Consider the following 23504-nt stretch of genomic DNA (forward strand, 5'->3'; position numbering starts at 1 on the left):
ATATATAAAATTTATTATTGTGGTTGTTATTATATTAGATATATATGCATGTGGTGATATTATTGTATTATTGATATACTATATAATATTACGTATGTATATATATATATAATATATATATATATAATATATGTATATATATAATATATGTATGTATATATATATATATTATTTATATATATATATATATAATTTATTGTTATCGTTATTATATTAAAAATGTGCAATATAATATAGACATATATTGTTATATGCATATATTAAAATTTATTATATTTTACTTTATTTTATTTTTATGTTTTGTAAACCATGTAATTTTATATTATGTGTTTATTGGTTTGCATTATATAATTGTTAGTATATTTGTCAGGATGACAACAAATCGAGGGCCAATAGATTCCAGTGTGCTATATTTACAAGCCACACATATGTCGTCAGAAGTTTCCACAATAACAATTGATGACATAGTTCGAGTCAAACGATCCGATAATTTGATTTGGCAGTTATTTAATGAGCATGGTCTGCACAGTCGTGTGATTGCATATTTAAATAATATGGGGTTTTATGGTGTTTTGTTGTGTGGATCTCGGCAATATGATAATCATTTAATTACTACTTTGGTTGAACGATGGCGACGTGAAACACATACCTTTCATTTTAGATGTGGTGAAGCAACCATCACTTTACAAGATATTTCCATTATTTGGGGTCTACCTATTGATGGTGAACCTGTAATTGGTATAGATGTTTCACGCAAAATTGAAGAGTGGCAGCATATATGTTTGGATTTATTGGGATTTACGCCACTGACATCGCATTTCAAAGGTGGTCACTTATCGATGACCGCTTTATATGAGCATTGCATGGCTGCACATATCGATGATAATAGTCCAGAAATAGATGTCGTAAAATATACCCGTTGTGTAGCATTAATGATTATTGGAGGAATCATGGTTCCAGATTATCAAGGAGGATCTGTTAAATTGATTTTTTTGCAACTACTTCGGGATATTGAACACATCAGATCTTATAGTTGGGGAAGTGCAGTTCTAGCATTCCTATATCGTGAGTTATGCAATGCAACACGGATAAGAAAAGCTATAATATCCGGGCCTCTATTTATCCTACAGGTATAAATTTTTAAGTGCATCTAATATCACATTATAATAATTTATAATTTAATTTATTACTGATGGCAGGTATGGGCATGGAGCAGGATTACATTTTGTTAATCCTGATATAAATGGATTATCTCTGACTGTGCCTCAAAATGAATTCGAGGAAGATATTCCATATGCTCCTTATGGTGCACGGTAATATTTGAAAAATATTAGCTTTTTTATAAATTACAAATTCATTTTGTAATAATTTTAATAATCTTTTTTTATTGTAGGTGGTCAAATGTGTTTAGTTACACTCATTCACCAACGCACGCTGTTAGAATTATAAGGGATTGCTTCGATCGTATGACTAATGCCGAGGTGTGTTATTGGATTATTGAAATTTTTCAGCAATTATACTAATTTCTATTTATTAATTAAAAATGATTTTATTATTATTATTATGCAGTTTAATTGGATAGTTTACAACAAGAAAGATGTTGATGTTAAAGCGATCATTAGTACATACGATAATAGAATCTGAAGATGTGTTTGTCCTCTGATTTGTTTTGATATTGTGGAGATGCATCGTCCTGATCGGGTCTTGAGGCAGTTCAAAATGCGACAATCTATTCCTAGGCCTGCACTTGACAACGATAACCTACACAATGTTAATAGAACAGGTCATCGCAACACTGATTGGAGAGAGTATCATAAAGATGCAATTATTCTTTGGAATGGAAAATTGAGTAATGTTGCCCGAGGAGAACGTTACAGAAGATCTAGCGAAGTCGATGATGATTACTTTCCATGGTATGATCGCATTACTGTACGATTTATATCGCCTGCAGTAACTGGGCTTGGTTTTAGGCCATATCAACCGAATTTAGATATTGGCAGACACAGTAATATTCCACAAAATTTTAGTGTGTCATCCTCTGATTCGCAGCAGTCATCATCAGGGTTTGTTCCTCCTCGTCCATTTGGTGAGTTCTACAACGCGGGTCCATCTGGTGGGTTCTACAACGCGGGTCCATCTGGTGGGTTCGACAACGCATGGCCATCTAGTGGGTTGTACAATACCGGACCATCGGTGGATTTTACGGTGCAGGACCATCTGGTTCATATGTTGATGCCGGTTATCATACTCCATTTTGTGAAAATATCCAAAGTTTTACAGATCTGCTTAATACTGGTCAACGCAATATTCTGGCTCCTGAAAGAAACGTTCCATCACCTGTAATATTCCCTAGTTATTCAGATAAGCAACAAGAGAGGAGTGAAGAAATTGTTGATGCTCCTGTTGTGCGTAGAGGACAACGTAGACGTAGACCATCTGCTTGTGGTACCGGTGGTCATTTGTATAACTCCAATTGTCATGAACAATAATAATATTTTTTTTTGTGTTATAGTAATTGATAATTAGTTATGCGTGTGATTTTTTTTCCTTTCCGTATGATTTTTTTTAATTACACCACAATTATTTTAAATACTTTATTAAGTTGATTAAAACAAATATGAAGAAAAATACTATTAGTGTAATAGATCAATGCATTTAACCAATATCAAATACATATCTTATTCAATGCATATATTATATGACACAATTATAAAAACGCATATGCTACCAACAAACATTTATTTGTTATACATTTTTCGTCAAACAATCAATTGTCCACGTTCATCTGATACTCCTGAAAAAAAAAACATATACAAATTAAAATATATTACAAGACATATTTTTAGGAACAAATTAAATTTTCAAAGTTATACCAGTTAGTTCTTCGTTGTTGTCTCTCTCTCTCGCTATCGGCATGTCCATCTCGTTTCTTAGTCGAGTCGTTGTATCCCTACCTGCTCTTCTTCTTTCACGTCTAACTGGGTTGTGTTGCAACTCAAAGGTAGGACGATCCCAATATCTTTCATCTGCAAGAGGTTCAAATCTTCTTTCATACGTTGCGAGGTACTCCGATATATTGTACCATGACTGCACAAGTGTCGTGGGATCTAACGAGTGCCATTTAGCGGTGCAAATAGCATGAGAACACGGGATGCCGAAAATTGTCCATTTACCACATGAACAATCTGTTGTTGATATTCTCACCACTTGCATGTGTTGGCCGCGACTTGGCCTTCCTCCGGTTGCAACCTGAGCAGTTTGTGATCGTACATCATATTTAACAACACGATGTTCACTAGATTTCTTTGCCCATTCCTCATACTTTCGCCGTGCATAATCCGACCACAATTGATTTTCTTGAACCATACGTTGACCTTTTGCCACACGTTCAATGAAGTATTGGACACATCTCAGAAGGGTCAAGTGTACTATTGCAGATATAGGCAGTCTATGAGCTCTCTTTAACACACTGTTTAAGCACTTGGACATGTTGGTCGTCATCACTCCACGACGCCAACCTCCGTCATGGGCCATACTCCATTTTTCCTTTGATATTCCATCCAAATATCTGTGTGCCAAAATATTTTTGTTCTTAATTGCCTCCATTGTTGCATCAAATTTACAAATTTGATGTTGACTACCTGCTTCCCAGCACAAATCTTTCAAATGCACATCTTTAAACCTGGAATTAAAATTTGAGCACACGTGCCGCAAACAAAAACGATGCACACCTTGTGGAGGTTTGAAATAGGGTAGATTTTCAACGGCTCGCACGATTCCCTTGTGCCTATCAGATATTAGACACACATCATTTTCGCCACATACAACATGTCGTCCAACATTTTCCAAAAACCACTTCCAGGAATCAGACGTTTCTTCATCGACAATTGCAAAAGCCAATGGTAGAACTTGATTGTTAGCATCGAGAGTGACAGCGATCAACATTTTGTGTTTGTACTTTGTGTACAAATGTGTACCGTCGACACTAATGATTTTTCGACAGTGTCGAAATCCATTAGTACATGGCTTGAATGCCCAAAAACAGTAGTTCAATGTTTTTATTTCTTCATTGTTTCTGGATGCTTCCAGTCGACAATTGTTCCAATATTGTATTTGCAAAGAGCACGCATATATTTTGGCAGTAATTGAACAGAGCTCTCCCAAGTTCCATAAACAATTTCCACTGCACGTTTCAGACTCCGCCACGCCTTCGTATACGAGATTTGATATCCATATTTATCTTTCACACTCTCTATTATATATTTAATCTCGTACGAAGGATCACATCGTACAATTCCCAATAGTGTATGTGCAACCATATCACTATTCAAGTTGTGATGATGCGCGAAGACCCCAACGACATCTGACGGTGGAAGAATCATTTTTGCATTGAATTTTCCACAAAATGCGTGTGCTCTCAACAACAAGATATTCACGCCTAGAAACTCTGACCGAATAATCCTTCACAGATGCAATCAGATCTTTTTTATCCTTGAAAACCATGTTTACACATAGTTCTCCTCTCTCCTCATTATAGTATCTTGTCCGCATGTCATGAGGTACGCCAATAGAATCAGGAATCTCTTCTCCAAAATATGTATTAAAAAAAGATGGCATATCAGAAGTGGTAGAAAAGAAAGGAACATCTTGCCTCTGTAATTTCTGACGAGGTGGTGGACGAGATGATATTTCCTCATCAGTATTTGCATGGATATTCACATGTACATCATCATTCACATCTTCAACATCGTCATCATCTTCTTCCTCAGACTCCCCGTATGACATCTCTGGCTCTGTATCGCTTATCTGGACATCTTCGTTTTCACTCCTAGGATCATCAACACGTGGCACAAAGTTTTGAATTTTTGAATTCCAATTTGCTTCATCATAATTTTGTTCCCAAATACGTGTACTTTCCGGCCAACTTGCAGGATCAGGTTCTGATGTGCCGGCGATATATTGATCCCACGATCCACTTTCAGGATAAAGAATCATGTTGTCCATTCCTTCGGTGACGTGTAAAATATCCGATTCTTGGTCGACATGACCAACGTGATGGTCAATTTGATTTGATTCCACGTACAAATGCAATATACGTATATTGGGAGATTGCATCATAAACTCTAAAGCGTTGTCATCGACAAGATTGACTTGAATTTCATGCCAAGATGAATTTTTCATAAAAGAATATTTCGTTGACAATTTGAGGGTAAAAGTAGTTGGATCAATCCTCAATATTTGATGCACAGCTTCAACCAACTCGGACAAAGTAATGGTACGTAGAACTCGCATCGGTCTAGTATAAGGAATACTATACACAATCGATCCACTATCCACAATAATATGACCATCAAAATATAAAAATATATCAATGTTTTCCATTCTCGATATATTTTTTTGAAATAAAAATGAAAAACGGATAAAAGGAAAGAGAAAATTTTAAAAAGTTTAATATTTGTATGAATGATATCCGAATAACATTTGTGAACATATATATATAGTAATACAATTATGCGTAGAATTATTCTTTACGCGTTAAATTAATTCTTTATGCGTTATAATTAATATTTAAAAATTTATTACGCGTTGAATACGCGTTATATAATATATTTAAAAATTTATTACGCGTTAAATACGCGTTTTATTTAATTAACGGGCCAACTAGGCAGCGTACGCGCCGGTGGCGGAGGATGCTGCCTAGTTGGCAGCAGCGTCCTCCGCCACGGGGCGCGGACGCTGCTGCCAACTAGGCAGCGTCCGCGCCCTGTGGCGGAGGACGCTGCCAACAAGGCAGCATCCTTTGCCACGAGGCGCGGACGCTGCCAAATACGCAGCATCCGCGCCCCGTGGCGGAGGACGATGCTTACGTGGAAATGAAAGTCCGCTGTCAGATTTGGAGTTTTACAGTATTTGTAAATTTTTTTTAATTTTACATTATTTTTGAAATTTATTATTTAATTTACACTAAAAATAAAAAAAACCCGAAAAAAACCGATAACATATGTTATTTGCCAGAAAATTCGATCCTACAGTGAAGATGGCTCGTGTTGGATTGAGTTTTTGCTTTGGACTCTTTGATTATTTTGTTTGTTTTTTTATTATAACACATGTTCAGCTCGATTTGACTTGTTTTGATCGCAAGGATAATATCCTTGCTCTAGCCTGGAAATAAACAGAGGACGGATGGTGTAACACCCGGTATTTTTAATTACATAAATCCGCCTGCATAATTAGGATATTTAATTATTTAAATTTATGATTTATGGGTTAAATAATTATGTGAATTATTTATGCATGATTTAATTTATTTTTAAGCCCTTAACCCATAATTAGTGATTTTTATGATTTTTTTTAGTATTTTAAATATTTGATCGCGTAGACGTGACCGTGGACGGACGAGATGACAACTTTCCACCCAAATTATTTTTGGAGCCTTAAAATATTATTTTTGAGTTTTATTATCTCAAAATTTTAAGTATTTAATTTTATTTAATTTTAGGGGTCATTTTTATCCAAAATTAGCCAAGATAATGACTTTTAATCACTTTTAAAATTCCCTTAAATTATAATTTCGGGATTTTCATATGTTTAAACTAAGTTATCAGATTTTAAATGTTATTTAGAGTCTTTTTAAATTATATATATTATGTAATTATAACTCTTATTATTATTAAAATCCTAAAACCTATTTTTATTTAAAACTTTAACCTAGTCTACCCCAAACCAACCGATCCTTCACCCTAGTAGCCGCCTCCCTCACCTCCATTCTCCATCTTCATCATCTTCCTCAAGCCAAGGTAACTCCATAGCCGATTCTCTTCAAGTTTTAAGGTTTCTCGTCGCCCCGTCGTCCCGGAATCGTCAACTACGCCTTCGTATTTCCATTCCACGGTGCAAGGCATGATTTTCTTTCAACTTTTCGTGCCAATCAGATATATATATTGTGTTGATGGTGTATGCATTAAAGCTTTCGAATTATTTCAGAAAATGGTTGAAGGGTTCGAATTTTTCCATGCTTTGCTTCATGTTCACGTTTTTTTTTTTATTCCATGGATGTGTACAGCTGATGGCTCGGTCCAGAGGGATCCTAGAGTGCCTTAGGGTCGATCGGGGTCGGTCAGTTTGGGCTGGAATGAGGATAGGACTGATCTGCATCAATTCGGCTCCATGGTAGGCGACAGATTAGGGTTGTTGGATTAAGGGCTGCGGGTTCGGTTGTGGGCTTGCATGGGGCTCGAACCATGGCATGGTTCAAACCGGCAGGACCCTGGGGAGGTCCTGCCGGCGGCGCTCCGGCCGGTCATGGCCGGAGCAGGGCGGCAGCAGGCGATGAAGGCCTGCTGCCCGAGTCCACGCGGCGGCCGAGAGGTTTTGAGAAGGGAGGGTCGGGTTCTAGGGTTTAGACTTGGTCCGGGTCGGGTTCTTGGGTCCGGGTCGGGTCAGGAGGTTAGTGGGTCGGGTTAAGTGAGTCCGGGTCCGGGTTAGGTGGGCCGGGCTCGAGTCTTTTTATTTTTAAAATATTTTATGAATTAATGGGTTTTTGAGTCAATTAAATTAAAATAAAATTATTTGGACTTTTAAAATTTTAATTAAGTTAGTCCATTAATTTTGTGGGCTTTTGAGCCCATAAAAGTTATTGGGCCAGTCTATGGATTTTTGGGCCCATTGGGCCAGTTTAAGTGTTATTGGGCTTAGTGAAATTTTAATGGGCTTTATTAATTTAATTGGGCTTAGAATAATTATTTGGGCTTAAAGTTTGAAATAATGGGCTTAAGTATGTTAATGGGCCAGATTTAAGTTAATGAGCTTGAGTAGGGCCAGCTGTCCAGGACCATCCATGAAAAAATTTGCATGTGTCCTGAATATATATTTAATTATTTTTATGCATTTAAGTTATTTTAATATTTATATGTTAGTAAGAAATTAAATTAAATGTATATGATGGACACATATTTTATTCCAGTACATGCATTTATGAAATAATATTTTATGCATGATTTAAAGTTTAAGTTGAGCAATAAAAATATTTTATGTTGGAAGTTGAAGTAGTGTGACAATTTAAGGGGGATTCGTCCCCATATGATTGAAGGGCAGTTTACTGCCAATTTAAGAGGTGATTCGTCACCGGCCACGTACGTAGGTTTCCACGCTGATCAGTATTTAATGTATGATTTAAGGTTACACTACGGATACAACCATGCTATGTTAGAAAATGAATTGCTCAATAATGTTATGTATTAAGTTATGTATGTTTATTTAAGTAAGATATGTTATGTAATTTTTAAGCATGCTCATTCATGTATATGTATGTATTAGTATTAAATTGGTTTAAATTATTTTAAACCCTTGTTATGTTAGCATGTTGGGCCTCTAGGCTCACTACACTGGTATGGTGCAGGTGAGTACGTTGAGGATGACATTGTACCCACCGGAGGCGAGGACGTATGAGCATGCATGCAGTGGCCCCGTGACCGTGAAATATTCTGAGTCACTATGCATGTTATTATTTTTGTTAGCATGATACAGTCTGTTTTATTTTACAGCAGTTGAGAGTCTCGAATATTTTATTTAATATTTTCAGTGCATGCACACTTTTTATTCATTTTAATTATGCAGTATTTTAATTAAACAATTGACTCAGATATTTAATTATTTTAAAGAATGCAATTTTATTTAAGTATTTATTTATTTATTTATTTAGTTAGTTATTTTTAAATCTTTTTATTTTGTGCATATATGTATGGGCATATATGTACATAGTTTATTTAATAGTATAAAAAAAAAAAAAAATTCCGCATATTTATTTATTATAGAGTTAGGGTCGTTTCAGATGGCTATGGAGGCCCCAAATCTTTTCAAACAAATTAATTTCAATTCATTTTCTTGTTCAAAAGTGAGATGATGAGTTGTTGGAGTAGTGGAACTTTTATTACAACCAGTGTTCTTTTTGTATGCAATAGCTAGGTTCATCTACTGTATATTATATATCATTTTTCTCTTTTATGTTTTAAGTAATTTATGTGCAAAATCTAGAGAAGATCTGGAGATTATATTGAAATTTAAAATTTTGAAAATGGTTTGTTATAATAATTTTGTATGTTATTAGTTATATGGTCGTTTCAAAATTTAAAAATGTAGATAAAGAAATATTTTTATTAAGATGTGATAAGTTATAAATGATATATAACTTTATAGGTTGAACTACTTTTATGATGTTTTTTTATTAAAAAATGGAATATTGTACGTTGTGATTTGATAATAGAGGTATTTTTATTTTTATTTTTTAAAAAAAATTATAACGAACTGTAGTTATTTTAAATCACCCGAACTTAATAATTTAGTATATATTGATATTATGTTTCAAAAAAAAGTATATATTGATATATTATATATTTTTAAAAAAATGCCACTTACACTATATTATTAATTGACACTTGAAAGCGTTGGAGTAACTTACTATGATACATACATACATACATACATGTCTTAGGGTTTGAATAAAAAATTGTGCAAGTAGCTATATATAGTAGCTAAGGATCATAAATTATCAAATTTATTTTGTGTATAATAAATCTCAAATATATCACTTTTAACTATCTCAATTTTTTTTAACAAAAGTCTCTCGCTTCCATGCTAGTCCTGCGGTTTAGAACGAGCCTCCGAATTTTATTATTTCTTATTTGGATCAATTATGTAACAATCCAGCTCATTATTAATAAAATTTTCATTATTTGAACTTCTAAAAAACACTATCTAAATTTTTTTGCCCATATTTCGAGTCTATCCATAATTTATTTTAATTAATCTTATATATTGTCTTATGCAGGTGTTCTTACTTAATTATATTACGAACTTATTAAATTTGAATTTATATTACGTTATTTCGCATATCATTTAAACGTAAGAGAAGCCAGTGTGTCAAGTACATATTTCGCATATCATTTAAAATGTAACATAGTCAAATCCTATTTCACTATTCGTTTTAAAACGTAATCATGTTTGCACTTTTAGATTTAGATACCAAAAACAGGGAAATGAAATAAATTATAATCATTCATTAATGGTACGTACGATGTGAATAAACGAGCGCAATTTAAGGTGTATAGTAATTATTCTGAGTGGAGAATTTAACTGATGAATAATAATTATAATAATAATCAAGAATTTGACGCAGAATTTTAAGGAGGCACCGGTATTGAATCTTCCCAGTAAACCTATATTCATCGTTCGAAGGTTGAGGGGATACCCTTGAGTATAGGAAAATTCCCAGCTGGAAACAATGAATCTAGTCCAATAAAAGAGCCTAAATTCATGTTAATTTTTTCTCTATTTAAGTTGCCTCTTGGAGAGAGACAGAATCCTAGGACGACCAAGAGAATTGAAGATTAATACAAGAATTTCGCAACGCATTCAACCATCTCCTGAATTTCCCAACGACCCCAAGGAGATTGAAACATAAGGCAAGTGCTTTGAAAATTGTTGGTTTCTATATTCAAATTAATTATGTGTATTCATGTTGATTTGTAATTGAAAGAAGATTATAAACGTATTTATGTTTTTGGAGGAGGGGAAAAATGGTTCATGAGATGAGAGTAAATGCATCATTCTTGCAAGGGAAACTTTGAGCGTTGCATTTTAATCTTTTATATTTATATAATTGAGATAGGAGATTTACGTAAATCTAACCTAACTGCATAAACATTTCACGCAGTCCGTGAGATTTGAACTCAAGACCACTAGGATCTTCAGACCTCGAGAGCAAGGGATCCTCGACTATTACAGAGCTTTGTATTTGTAGGAAACAATGCTTTCTTCTCCAAACATATGTAAATAGTATCGGTAAAAGTTGTTAAAATTATGAGTCCAAGGAGATACTTTGGTCCATTATCTAGTCTATTTTTTAATTTTGGTCTATTAACTATTCAAATTTTGGTTTTGGTACAGTATAACTTTTAACTATCGACTATTTTGGTCCAACAGACGACGTATTACTGAAAAATGTTGACGTGACATAAAAAAATGATAACATGTCAAACTGCCACGTCAACAATTGGACCAAAATAATCGAAAAATTAAAAGTTAGTTTATCAAAACCAAACTTTGAAAAGTTAATAAACCAAAAAGCCAAAAAAATGAACAAGTTAAATTGGGAAAAAAAATCATTTTCCTTTTTTTTTTTATTCACGTGTAATGAATGTAATATATGTGTTATATATTCACTTGTATTGTGTCACAACCCTTGTTTTTAAATCCCTCTTTGTTATCTTTTCGTTGATTTCAGTAGTCGACAAATCGAGTCTAGCATTCTTTTATCTAGCCTAGAATAGAAAGTCATAGGATTTACTTAGAAAAATTGGAAAATATTAATTTACTCATGTCTATGCTTTTGCCAATCAAAATTAAGGGCAATTTTAATTAATTTTTTAATTTTTGTTTGTTTGTTTTGTTTTGTTTTGCAATTCATGTTTTGGCAGGGGTGGGGAGGCAGTAAAAAACAGAGTGGTTGAAAGCTTCTCGTGGTATAAAAATGGCAGTAACTCCGGTACAATATGCTGTGGTTGTGGCCATCCTAGGCAGTGCATCCTTCATTCTTGGCGTTCTGGCAGAACTTAAAAAAGTGAGTTCTTACATATATATATCTGCATATTTTTCTGGTCAAGTACTAAAAAATATTTATTGAATATATTATAATTCAGCCAGCAGCAGGAGAGGTGATCACAGGGAAAGAAGTAGTGATCTGCAAATACCCGTCGGATCCCTCCGTAGTCTTCGGATACGCCTCTTTCGGGCTCCTCCTGGCCGCCGCCATTACTGGATATCAGTCCTTGTTCTATCCCTACAAGGGCAAATCAATCCCCAAGGCTGCACTCTTTGGCAGCAGTTGGTGCACCTCATTCTTATTTGTTTCAGTGTAAGCATAGGCATGCATATTTAATTTATATATATAAAATATAGACACACTATATAAATGCATTTTCTATAACATCTTTAGAATATTTTACATATTCATATAGACCATCTAAAAGTTTATGCTACCACATGGGCACTGTGCCCATATACTGCATTCAACGATTTTTTTTTTTTGGACATTTCAAATGTTCATATGCGAGCATAGACTATCCCCTAATTAACATCTTAAACAGCATCAACTTAATGGTGAAGAGAGTACATACTTGATGTTTTTTTTTACAGGGCAAACACCATCTTTGCCGCGATTTTCTTGCTATGGCCGACGATAACGGAGCAACTTCTCCACACGAGAAACATCCACTCCGACCTTGATTACGAGTGCCCGACTGCTGCGACGGGTCTACTTGGTGGTGGTGCGTTTGTGTCCCTCAATGCATCTCTCTTCTGGTTGGTGTCTCTTATGCTGACCTCAAATGTCCGCGACGATTACTTCGAGGACGCCCAAACACAAGAGACCATATGAAACATATATATGTTGTTTAATCAAAATCCAATATACACCATGATCGATCATCTTGCACGTGCGGGTTTTAAACAAGAGAGACTTGGTGCAATGGTGGATTCGTGCAGGAACTTGTGATGTTTACACCAGCATTCACTTAGGTTTATTTGGATGAAGATTTATTGATCATGTGCCTTTATCTTTTAGAGAGTGATATATATCTATGTAAGTGTATATAAATAATGGTAATTTTTCTGCCTAGTTTCGAATATTCATACGGTTCTGATCTCATACACATTTGATGAAATATATGTTGTTATGATTTATTACATTCATCTCAATTATATACATCACGTTTTTTTCCCAAATACATAGTTTTGTGCTGTAATTAATAATATTTTTATTCCTACTCTTTTACTAATATATATTAAGGTATTGAAAAACGTGCAATTGGTTTTTGAATCAATTAAAAATAAGAAGTTTTTGTATAATTTGTTTTTCCAATTTTTTTTATTTTATATAATCAAAACGGATAAAATATATATAAATAACGAACATAAATATTTAACAAGCGATAAAATAGTGCCTCATTTGTGATACAACGATAAAAATCTCTTCCCGCGAAAAAAACATCAAATAGCATAGAAAAAGGCTTTGCATCATGTGTAATCCTCAAATATTTTCGGGTGAATTTATGTTGTCTTGAAACAACGATAAACATCTTCCTTTTACAAATCCTAGTAATCTCTAGTAAACAAATATATTTATATATGTGAAAAAACAATTAATCTACACACCCATAAAATTCATTATTAATTTTTTTTACGTTCATGATTTTAATAAAGTCTCTACTTTTTTTGTACAATAAAAATATTGAAACCGAGTAATATTTATAAAAAAAAAAAAAAAAACTAATAATACGTTCACACACACGCACGAAATCCCTTCCTCTATAGTGGTTGAGTCTCTTTGGCACAATACTATGAATTTTGGATTTATGAATTAAGTTATATGGTTTTCAAATTTCTTTTAATCTCCGTATTATTTGGTATATTCATAATTATAAATATCATTCAAAAATGGAAAATATTTTAGCATATTATTATTGATATATATATCTCTCAATATATAAAGAATCTCCCCCTTTGACACCATCTTTTCATTTGCCGAAATTGCCCTTATCTGATATAAATATTACACTTTTATTTTTATTTTTTTTGACATTTCAATATTTCAAATTTCCATATTTTTCTCAACTAAACATTATAGATAAGATAAATTGATAAATAAATTTTAAATTTATTTTATTAATGAAAAAAATAAATTTAAATATTATCGAAAAAGTAATATTTATACATAACATATAATACTAAATATATTATATGATTTTATACACACGCAACGCGTGTGTGCGATTATGCTAGTATATATAAAGAATCTGCTTATTAGACAAAAAATTACACCATCTTTTTTTTTTGTCAAAATTGCCCTTATATGATATATATTACATTTTAAAAAAAAAAATTGACCTTTCAAATTGCAGTTTAGTCTCTCGATAATTTTTGCAGCTATAATATTACTCTTATTTAAATATAAATCAAATTAATTAAAAAAATATGTACAAACGCACAACGCGTGCAACGATACACCGGTAGATATATAAAATTCTTAGTCATAATAAAAACAAAATACTGTATTGGTGTAATTTTTAGAATCCCGTGACATCTCTCTTTATTTTTTCATCCACAAAATTAATCCTTTCCATTTGATGAAAATTTTAATATATGTAAAAATGTCTTAAAACATATAAAAAATAAGAAAAATTCTAAATTTAGTCAATTTTATTTTTATTTTTATTTTTTAAACAAAATAAAAAATCGACTCACACGCATTGCATATTTGCATGTACACATAAGCTAGTATATATCGAGCTCCGACTGTTCAGATTTATAAAATTATTTTATTAATAAAGACCCTATCTTTTTTTCATTCTCAAAAAATCTGAATAATAAACCAACAACCAATTTCCTCTTTTATTGAATCGATTATTAGTATTAACTATTACCATTTGCAGTTTGTATTATTCTACCAAAACGTCCACATTCATGCTTCTCGTGGACTAGCACACACCGTATAAACTTCCTTTTCGGAACGGAATCCCCAAAGGATTCTGTTTGTTATCTTCCCAAAAACAAAGTCAGCAGTCAGCCGTGTTCGAGCTCTACATAAATATCCTTTCCCATTTGCTTTCCTCCATCCTTCCATTTATTCTCAAGGATCCGTGTCTCTGAATTATTAAGGTATTTATTTATTTCAGTAGATTTACGATTATTTCGTGATAATGGTGGATCTTCCTTCGTATAAGTGGTGTTGTTTTTTCTTGGTGAAGTGGGTGTGATTTGTTTTTTCCAAGACTGTCTTTTTTTGAATCGCCATAAACTCAGGTTCAAGTCCGATCTGAGTTGTAAAAAAAAAAAGAAGGAGAAAAAGGAGTGATTTCGTTTTTTACACTTTTCGTTGTAATCTGTGCTGGAGTACTGTATCTCCTATTTCTTGAATTTTTGGGGGGTTTTTTTTTAAAAAAAAAAATTCTGCTAATTTTTTTGCAGGCAAATCGATGGCTTTTACAATCAAGCAAACTTCTTTGATTGTGGCGACTCTTGGAGTGCTTTCCTTCGTATTTGGAGTTATTGCCGAGAACAAGAAGGTTGTCTTTTTAATTATGAGTGAAAATTATATAATTGATACTTTACATTTTAGTGTATATTCCTTAGTGGAATAAATTTGTTTTTGTTTTTCTGCGACTGAGCAATTCGACGAGCGGACAGTTGTAATTTTGGTGCGGTGGGGTGGGGTTAGATTTTACGAATCAATTTCTTATTCCAGTAGTTTACTATCTTTCTTAGAATGTGATTATTTTTTCTAATTCTTACTTTGGAGGATTAATTATGTGATAGTATATTGAAAGGAAAGTAGAATGAATGAGATCTTTTTCCTTTTGGAGTATAAAACACTTCTTTTAGGAGATAGTTTAAGAAATAATCTTGGTCAAACTATTTATTTTGAAAATCTCAAGACTTGGAGAATGTTATTTTTCGAAACTTAGTTTGATCAAGGTTAATTTTCTCAAGTTTTCCGTGGTTTTGGTGTTTGTTCTGTATGTGAGATTTATGCTTAATCAAACCGGTTTCTCGAGTTTATGGATATTTGTTCTATGTTGTGTGTCTGTCTTCAATGCGTGGTGGTTTTTCAGATCGGCTTCAGTTACTTGTTGCATCTGCTCATATCGAGCAGCATTTGCTCTAACAAATTTAGATAAGCTAAAATATTTTTTCTTTCATTGGTTCCCATGATGAAATGTTTTACCTCCTGATCTGCTTTGTATCGCTATCTGTCTTTTTCCTTTTCGTTATCTTGTTTTTAGTTTAAAAGTGGTGAGCCCTGATATCTCCTGTTTTCTTCTACTCACATTTTGCAGCCAGCGGCTGGCAACATCATAACTGGGAAGAGCTTTGTCATTTGCAAATATCCATCTGACCCTACTGTTGTCTTGGGTTACTTGTCTGTTGCTTTCCTTGCCGTCTGCACTGGGTTCAGTTATTTCGCCTTATTCTACCCGTACAAAGGAAAGTCCGTTCCACAGGCGGCATTATTCCAAAACACGGGCTTTGTTGTCTTCTTTAATGTTGCTTTGTGAGTATACTTCAAAGCATTTTCTATTGTTTAAACCCCCAACCCCACCCTTGATTTGGTTTTAGTTCAATGACTCTTTTCTTGTTTTATTATTGTAGTTTAATTTGTTTGGCTTAATCCATCCTTGTCATAGCTTTTTGTTATTATCTGTTTGGTCGTTATGTATTCTTGGTTTCTTTTCAGGGCGACAACTGGTTTGGCCGCCACGATGTTGTTATGGCCGACCATAACAGAACAACTTCACCAGGTCCGCAACGTCCATAACAATCTTGCAACCGAGTGCCCCACGGCCAAGACTGGTCTTCTAGGTGGAGGGGCGTTTTTGTCCCTCGATTCGTGCCTTTTCTGGCTCGTTGCATTGATGTTAGCAGACAATGCTCGAGAGGATTACCTCGGTTCCGACGACAAAACCGCAGCCGGTCTTGGCCCTGACGATGCTATGAAAAGCAGTGTCTAAAGCACGCAACGATTGTTTCAAACTTTCATTTAGATTTCGATTGTGTTATTTGAACAACACTATGAATCTATGATATTATGGGTATTCATTGTGTTAAATGAATCTTAATTGTTGATAATGGCTCCGATTGGCGTTTACTGTTTCTTTCACTCCGTTGGTTTGTTTTGGTTCAGTTTCTTTGATTTTGAAGATTGAATTTTAAAATATAGATTAGTTATTATCGAAAACTTAAAAAGAATTTAAATACAACCTTTTCTCAATAGCCACTTGGTCAAATGGATGAACATGATATATATATATAGAAGATCAATTTTTATGCTATTTTGGCAAATAAATTTTTTTATTTTTGGAAAAGAATTTTGAGGCTAAACTGAGTAAAACGTTAATCATTGTGTCGAAATTTTTACGATTTTGTTTAAATAGAAAGATTTGAAATTCATGAATTTAAATGCATGTTTACGGTTTAGATAACTTATTGAAAAGAAATTCAAATCTATATCTTTCTTTAATTACTTATTAATGAGTTAAATTACCCTAAAACTATACTGACCACAATAGATTTGAATTTTGAAATCTTAGAATATCATTTGAAATCCATTACAATTAATATAATATAGTGGATATGAATTTGAATTTCTTCATTTAACTTATTTAATAATTAAATAAATTCGAAGCCATGAATGTGAAATAAAACCAAATATATTTATATATATATATATATCATTTTGTTTAATTTATATTTAAACCAAACTATTATAATTAAATAAATTAATTAATTAAATAAAACTTACGGTTATTGGTATGGGCTTTTTGGGTCCTGTGTGATCGGATCAAAATTTTCCCTTCCCTTGAAATGTTTCGCTTTGTTATTCTTTCTATTATTCATGTTGAAATCGATTTTCTAGGGTTTGGAACAGTATCGACACTCAAATCAGAGCAGAGTTTTTCAAAATCTTGAAAATGTACAATGGTAAAGGGTTACCTACGCCTAGAGGGGTCCGGAACTGATGGCTATGTCCAAACCAACAAGTTCTTCATCAAGCCGAGGACCGACAAAGTTGTTATGGACTCGAGCAAGGGCTTCGATTCGGATCAGGGAATTGCGGGCGTGACCCGAAAACCCAATAAGGATATATTGGAGCACGATCGGTTACACTGATGCGGAGATTGCGGAGAAGCTTGATGAGGCGAGGAAGGCGATTGATGTTGATGAAGGGAGTAACTCAGCAATCATCCCGGAAAAGTATTGGGTTTTCTCTATTTCTTTTTTCGTATAAGAATTGTCTATGTTTCTTTTTCTTTTTTTTTTTTTTGGGGGTTCAGCGTATGGTAATGGTTTGAACTTGCATCTTTCGTTTGAAATCCGTGCATCTTTGTGATGTAGGTCAAAATAATCGCAATTTTGGTAGATTCTTTTTCTTTATTGTCCCCTTACTTGTATGGGCTACAAAATACATTTTTTGTCCAGACACTTCGTTTGTTGATCCCAATGATGATTTTTTAAGTCAATATTTGAATGTGGTAAAAATCAACAAGCTCGTTGTTTGTTTAAAGTATTTGGCCATTTGGTAACGCTTGACCTAAAATTCTGGGAGAGATGAATGTGATATGTAAGCCATGTATATGGGAGGAACAACAATAAAAAAGAAGGGTTTGAATAGTGACATCAAGCAAAACTTGTTTGCAACTGGAGTGTTTCGATCCAGAGAGTTAGGCGTTATTTTGATAAGTTAGTTTTTTGAATGGCAGTTATTGATTTAATCTGAGCGGACATATCACGTTGTATATAAAATATTTTGAGCGGGCATGTTTTTCTGGTTGCATCACTGATAAATAATCCATCTTCGCTTGGCAACACTCTGTTACGTGCAAGTAGGCAGGATCTGTGTCTTCTAAATAGCAGAGTTTTTCATAGTTAAATCTAATGCTACCCTTGCTGGTTATCTTCTTATAAACCACCATAAACTATGATCAAACATATTTGGGGAGCTTATACTGGTTCCACATTCTCCCTATGATGTCATGCATTCATTGAGTAACCATTATATCTTTACAAATTGCATTTGGATTATATGTTGAATGTGTGTGCGTAAATTTGTTTTTGATTAACTAGGTTTCCAGAGACGCAGACTCACCAGATTGCTGCATTGAAGGAAAAACAGATGGAAACACTGAAAACTGCTCTTGGAATATAATCTGAAGTATGACCACTCTTTTTCTTTATTGCCCCCTTGTTTGTATGGGCTACAAAACACATTCTTGTCCAGATTGTTTGTTTGTTTGTCGATCCCAACAAAAAAATATAAGCAAATATTTGAATGTGTTAAAAATCAGCAAGCTTGTTGATTGTTTAAAGTATTTGGCCATTTGGTATCACTTGACGTAGCATTGTGGGAAAGGTGAATTTCCTTAAAATTGAATACTGATATGAAGCAAAACTTGTTCGCAACTGGAATGTTTCAATCCACAGAGTTGAGCTTTATTTTGAGAAGTTGTAGTTTTTGGAATGGCAGCTGATTTAATCTAAGCCGACATATCATGTTGTATATAAAATAATTTGAGCGGGCCTATGTTTTTTTGGTTGCATCACCAACAAGTCATTGATCTTTCGCTTGGCAATGCTGTTCTACGTGCAAATAGGCAGGATCTATGTCTTCTAAATAGCAAAAAAATTCAAAAACCCTTGCACTTTCATTCTTTTTATCAGAAATGATGTGTTTTTTGAGTGGTTTATGTATGAATTTTTTCATGATGTATTATATTTCTTGAAACATCATTTTTTTTTTCTTTTTTGGTATATTGTGAGAATATCAATTGAAGAAGAAAATTTAATATATTATATATAGGAAGCTAAATTTTTTATAGCCATCAAAATTATTTTCAGAGTCAGCTGACTCACTTGAAACACACTTATTTAGTATTTTATATTTTTTTTATGTCACTATATCATATTTATAGCGACTATTAAATATTAAATGTTTCGCAAGTGTTCTTGATTGTAAATTAACATTTTAATTATTAAATATTTAATTTAAGTTAGTTTAATTTTTTTTTATCAAATCGATCTGCCCACTGTGAACATACGTGCATCATAATTATGCATCTTTTATAATAATAACCATTAAAACACAATTTTATCAGGTATAAGTCTTATCAGTGGAATCAATTTCAGTTGACTAATTCTTGTGCGAACCTCTCGTACAAAACTTTCTTAATTTATATGGTTTAGAATTAGTTTATTGACATTTATGAAAATTATAGTTTTAGTCATCTAAATTAGCCTATTTTTTTGGTTTAGTGGTATAATTTTTCAAAGTTTCGATTCCACTACTATGCATAAGTGCATTGGACGACCCGGTTTGCACTAGAGAAGCCATTCCTTGGGATGAGTGCCGGTATGCTCACATTTCCTTGCTTTCTTCTACGGTTAATTTGGGTAGATTTCAACATAGCATATGGGTAATACTTCAATGATGGATTTAATGTCCCATGATTTGCCACGTCAGCAATATATAATTAATTACGCATATGTGTAAAAATACGAACCGTTGGATGCATAGTTTGTGTATTATCCATGTGGTAGGATCTCATCTATCGTTAATTTGACTCGCAACAACTAATTTTTTTTTTATTGTAGAGCGAATAAAAAACATCATTCTATTTCTCAAAAAAAAAGAAAAAAAACATCGTTCTAGCCGCAACCATGTTGGGAGCACCTGGCATTCTTTGAGGGGATCTGGCCTGTGGTACTTCTTTCTTTCTTTTTATTATACCCATCTCGTCACTCTTTATGTAAAACATAGATCCTGTGGTACTTCTTTCTCTTTATTTATATTTTATACCCATCTTGTCACTCTCTTTGTAAACTATCGTCTTTATTGTTATGTGACAATACAAATCTAATATGCAACTAAGTGAACAGTTGGATGCTCTCTGTATTTCACTGCTTAAATGTCCACGATATATTTATAAATATATATAAGCTTTAGTTAGGGTGGCGTCGTAGATATGAGATGGCAATATGACCTGTCAGCCAATGCCAACTGGTTTGAAAATTAAACTTACACCGTGATGCTCAACACTGAAATTTGGCATGGATCTTTGAATTCAAAGTTCTTTTTATCCGCAGGTGGGCGAGCGCCGTTATTGAATTTCTCCAAGTTTTACATTCCAGTTCTTTACATGCATATACAGAAGAAGGTGCATGTTTATTTCACCGTCTTTACTTTTCTAGCAACAGCACATTCTTAGCATAATGCTTGGCTAATAATAGTTGCACTTACACCATAGTTACAGGGGCTCCACGAGGTAACTGACACAAGAAAATCAGACGTTACATCCTCTGTGGCTCAAACTCCTGAACAAGGTTCGGATTCAAAAGGGTGCTTGTATCAGATTTCCCGGCAAAATAAGAGGTCCATCTGGTTGCTTGCTTATGTAGCCAATTTGCAAATAACAATGTGATGCATTAATCCACCTTGTCACGCGGTTAAATATGTCATTTCATATATACTAGCTGCATCGCATACGCACTGTGTGATAACGTTATATACACATATTATGTTCTGTGTATATAATATAAATTTATTTGTTTCACGTATTTGGTTTAAAAATTTATTTAATTTTTTAAATTTATAATTTTGTAGGAATTTTTTTAAAAACAAAAAAAAATTGAAAGTAAATATACCAAAAGACCTCTTACTTTATGTATAGTATAGATAATGTGGTGTTTGCTATTCAGTGTTCGTGATAAACAAAAATACATTCGAAACCAGCACTCGGTAAATTATATTCCTCGATCAAAAACATTATTGTGGTTAACGTATCAGAAAGAAAACCAGCAGGATAATGTTCTTGAGCAAAAATCAGTCTACTAATCAACATCACCCCCAAGAATCAATAACCAAACAGAAAAGTTTCAGCCAGAGGCCAAAAATAAAGAGAACCAAAAATTTGGACTTCCACTACGCAAGAGAATCATTGAGATATAGAAACAAAAGAGCTTGTGATAGCTACTCTCGCACGATGTCTGAGCTCAGCTCTTTTCCATCCAACAATCAGATGACAGAGAAAAAACAAAACGATAATTGCTCTTTTACACTTCCAACATGAGCCTCCCACTTGCAGTGAAACAAAACGATGCACCTAGAGATTCAAACTTGCAAACAATTAATACGCAGAAGCTACATCAACTGCCCTCTGATTTCTCCAAAGCTGCAAGATAGAGCCAAATGAGTTTCAACAACAGAGAACAAGCTCAAGGTTCTTTCTTAGCATCCAAAGCACGAACAGATTCAATATGCGGTAATTCATATTATATTGCATTCTTTAATGTGAATGTGTGGGTGATTAACGAGTTCTTAAAAGCCTTTTTAATTCACTCCACATGTTTGAATGCTCATCTTACAAAGTGGTTTGTCATATATGCATAAGTCCAAGCCGCAATTTATTGATTGTAACCACATTTGACATTCCTCTAAAAAGAAGGAAAAACTTTTAAGTGACAGGACACATGTTCACTGCCCTTAGCATCAATAACTCCACCAATCAGAGAGGTCAAAGCTAAGAATAGAAAGCAAGCAAGAGAGAATTAAAGATTGAGGGAGATGACACTGACTATTATAGTTCAGAAGCTTCTCGATGAGATCAACATGAGTCATCAGCATTCTTCGGCAACAGTACCGAACCAGCATAAGTGCGTCTAGAGCATCACTGCAAACAAAATTTGTTTCTTAACCTTCAAATTGTATAAAGAAAACATATATGGAAAATAAATTACTAAAGACTTCATCCTCACTTTCATTCTCAATACAAGAAGGACTGATAAATCGAGTTTAGTTAACCCGTCAACCTACAATCTTCTATACAAACGTAATCCTCACTTTTCTACCAAAATCACAATATTTTCTCACACAAAACAAGATCATACAGTTCAAGAGGCTGCCAAAAAGGCAAGAAAACACCAAAATCTTTTTCATATATTTGTTCCCACTGCTCAAGGTACAATATCAAGGTTCTGTTTTTAGCTTATCAAAATTTGAATTTTACTTTTCCAGAACAAACCGCAATTCTTGCCCTATGAGCCAAAAACAAGAGAACATCATAACGTCAGAGAAAATAGACGATTGAGTTCAAAATCAACACCAGTACATGAAATTGAAACAAATCAGTAGCCAGTTCGCAAGAGAACTCACCCTTCGGTGTAATCAGACTGGAGTAAGTCAAGATACATATCCCATTTGTTTCCAATCACCTGAACGAAAGTTTTTTAAGAAAATCAACACTTCGAACCACAAGAATTAGGCATCAGCAAATATAAACAAAGGATTTAAAATTTGAAAGGGGACCTTTCCACATGTGAAGCAACGAACAGGTATAATCATCTTGGCTTAGGTTTTTCGTTGGCGGAATGGCAAACCGGTATTCATATTACAAATTTTTTGGTTCTCAGATGGAAAGAAATTGGGTTGGGCCTCTAAAAATAATTGTTTGGGTCTCAATAGGCTGGTTGGGCCTTTAAAACAATTGTTTGGATCTCAACACGATGCTTACTTAAGTTTGGACCTTAGAGTCGCAGCATGGGTTACGACATATTAAAATAGGGCCCAATAGAGACTCTTAATTTTGATTTTTTTATTTTCAAATTTAATTTCCAATTAATGTCCCAATGAATTTTTTTCCAATCTCAAAATAGGCCTTTTTAACAAACCTATTGAATTATCCCTATTGTTTTATAACAATATGGAAAAAATCAAACCTTTGTCAAATATAATAAAACCACCTTAAGTCGAGATAGATTAAAAAAAATTAACAAAAAAATACCTCAAGTCATCAACTAATCATGCCTGATTTTTATCTTTGGGATAAAAATAAGAAAAGATAATTTGATTTGTAGTTGTTGCAAAGTTAATTTTTAATTTTTTTCACAACTGTATTTATTTT

General features: G+C 33.5%; 4 protein-coding genes and 2 long non-coding RNA genes across 7 annotated transcripts; 4 read left to right on the forward strand and 2 right to left on the reverse strand.

Annotated features, from left to right (window-relative positions):
• The first annotated feature begins 1246 nt into the window (after window positions 1-1246).
• On the forward strand, window positions 1247-1610 carry LOC140879795 (uncharacterized). The gene is made up of 3 exons (XR_012149508.1): window positions 1247-1313; window positions 1394-1481; window positions 1570-1610. It is a non-coding gene; the product is annotated as an uncharacterized lncRNA (long non-coding RNA).
• A 1149-nt stretch (window positions 1611-2759) lies between these two features.
• Window positions 2760-3945, reverse strand: LOC140872139 (uncharacterized). Its single transcript, XM_073274908.1, has 2 exons — window positions 2955-3945; window positions 2760-2794 (listed from the first exon to the last, which is right to left on the reverse strand). The coding sequence occupies exons 1-2, from the start codon at window positions 3943-3945 to the stop codon at window positions 2760-2762; spliced, it is 1026 nt and encodes a 341-aa protein (XP_073131009.1).
• A 6395-nt stretch (window positions 3946-10340) lies between these two features.
• LOC140876231 (uncharacterized) lies at window positions 10341-12741 on the forward strand. Its single transcript, XM_073280139.1, has 4 exons — window positions 10341-10460; window positions 11475-11617; window positions 11697-11911; window positions 12193-12741. The coding sequence occupies exons 2-4, from the start codon at window positions 11528-11530 to the stop codon at window positions 12431-12433; spliced, it is 546 nt and encodes a 181-aa protein (XP_073136240.1). The 5' UTR covers window positions 10341-10460; window positions 11475-11527; the 3' UTR covers window positions 12434-12741.
• A 1812-nt stretch (window positions 12742-14553) lies between these two features.
• On the forward strand, window positions 14554-16711 carry LOC140875215 (uncharacterized). Of its 2 annotated transcripts, none has more exons than XM_073278821.1 (4): window positions 14554-14712; window positions 15022-15119; window positions 15891-16105; window positions 16289-16711. In XM_073278821.1, exons 2-4 carry the CDS (start codon window positions 15030-15032, stop codon window positions 16560-16562), a joined length of 579 nt encoding a protein of 192 aa, XP_073134922.1. In that variant the 5' UTR covers window positions 14554-14712; window positions 15022-15029; the 3' UTR covers window positions 16563-16711. The 2 variants fall into 2 exon arrangements, with proteins under 2 accessions (XP_073134922.1, XP_073134923.1); XM_073278822.1 differs by lacking the exon at window positions 14554-14712 and adding an exon at window positions 14722-14856.
• A 683-nt stretch (window positions 16712-17394) lies between these two features.
• On the forward strand, window positions 17395-21156 carry LOC140875213 (uncharacterized). Its single transcript, XR_012148371.1, has 6 exons — window positions 17395-17805; window positions 18676-18763; window positions 19861-19957; window positions 20200-20308; window positions 20692-20762; window positions 20853-21156. It is a non-coding gene; the product is annotated as an uncharacterized lncRNA (long non-coding RNA).
• A 468-nt stretch (window positions 21157-21624) lies between these two features.
• On the reverse strand, window positions 21625-23002 carry LOC140875959 (DNA-directed RNA polymerases II, IV and V subunit 10). Its single transcript, XM_073279791.1, has 4 exons — window positions 22910-23002; window positions 22757-22815; window positions 22180-22274; window positions 21625-21776 (listed from the first exon to the last, which is right to left on the reverse strand). Exons 1-4 carry the CDS (start codon window positions 22943-22945, stop codon window positions 21751-21753), a joined length of 216 nt encoding a protein of 71 aa, XP_073135892.1. The 5' UTR covers window positions 22946-23002; the 3' UTR covers window positions 21625-21750.
• Window positions 23003-23504: the final 502 nt, after the last annotated feature.

This window comes from Henckelia pumila, chromosome 1, assembly GCF_033568475.1.
Source record: "Henckelia pumila isolate YLH828 chromosome 1, ASM3356847v2, whole genome shotgun sequence".
NCBI classification, from domain to species: domain Eukaryota; kingdom Viridiplantae; phylum Streptophyta; class Magnoliopsida; order Lamiales; family Gesneriaceae; genus Henckelia; species Henckelia pumila.

Bases quoted from the DNA above. Each gene is read 5' to 3' on its own strand.
- LOC140875215 (XM_073278821.1), top strand. From the start codon at position 15,030: ATGGCTTTTACAATCAAGCAAACTTCTTTGATTGTGGCGACTCTTGGA. The intron at 15,120-15,890 runs GTTGTCTTTTTA...CACATTTTGCAG, and splicing joins TTATTGCCGAGAACAAGAAG to CCAGCGGCTGGCAACATCAT. The intron at 16,106-16,288 runs GTGAGTATACTT...GTTTCTTTTCAG, and splicing joins GTCTTCTTTAATGTTGCTTT to GGCGACAACTGGTTTGGCCG.
- LOC140872139 (XM_073274908.1), bottom strand. From the start codon at position 3,945: ATGTTGATCGCTGTCACTCTCGATGCTAACAATCAAGTTCTACCATTG. The intron at 2,795-2,954 runs GTAGGGATACAA...TTTTTTTTTCAG, and splicing joins ACGTGAAAGAAGAAGAGCAG to GAGTATCAGATGAACGTGGA.
- LOC140875959 (XM_073279791.1), bottom strand. From the start codon at position 22,945: ATGATTATACCTGTTCGTTGCTTCACATGTGGAAAG. The intron at 22,816-22,909 runs GTCCCCTTTCAA...ACTTTCGTTCAG, and splicing joins GTTGCTTCACATGTGGAAAG to GTGATTGGAAACAAATGGGA. The intron at 22,275-22,756 runs GTGAGTTCTCTT...TTTTGTTTGCAG, and splicing joins CAGTCTGATTACACCGAAGG to TGATGCTCTAGACGCACTTA.
- LOC140876231 (XM_073280139.1), top strand. From the start codon at position 11,528: ATGGCAGTAACTCCGGTACAATATGCTGTGGTTGTGGCCATCCTAGGC. The intron at 11,618-11,696 runs GTGAGTTCTTAC...ATTATAATTCAG, and splicing joins TTCTGGCAGAACTTAAAAAA to CCAGCAGCAGGAGAGGTGAT. The intron at 11,912-12,192 runs GTAAGCATAGGC...TTTTTTTTACAG, and splicing joins TCATTCTTATTTGTTTCAGT to GGCAAACACCATCTTTGCCG.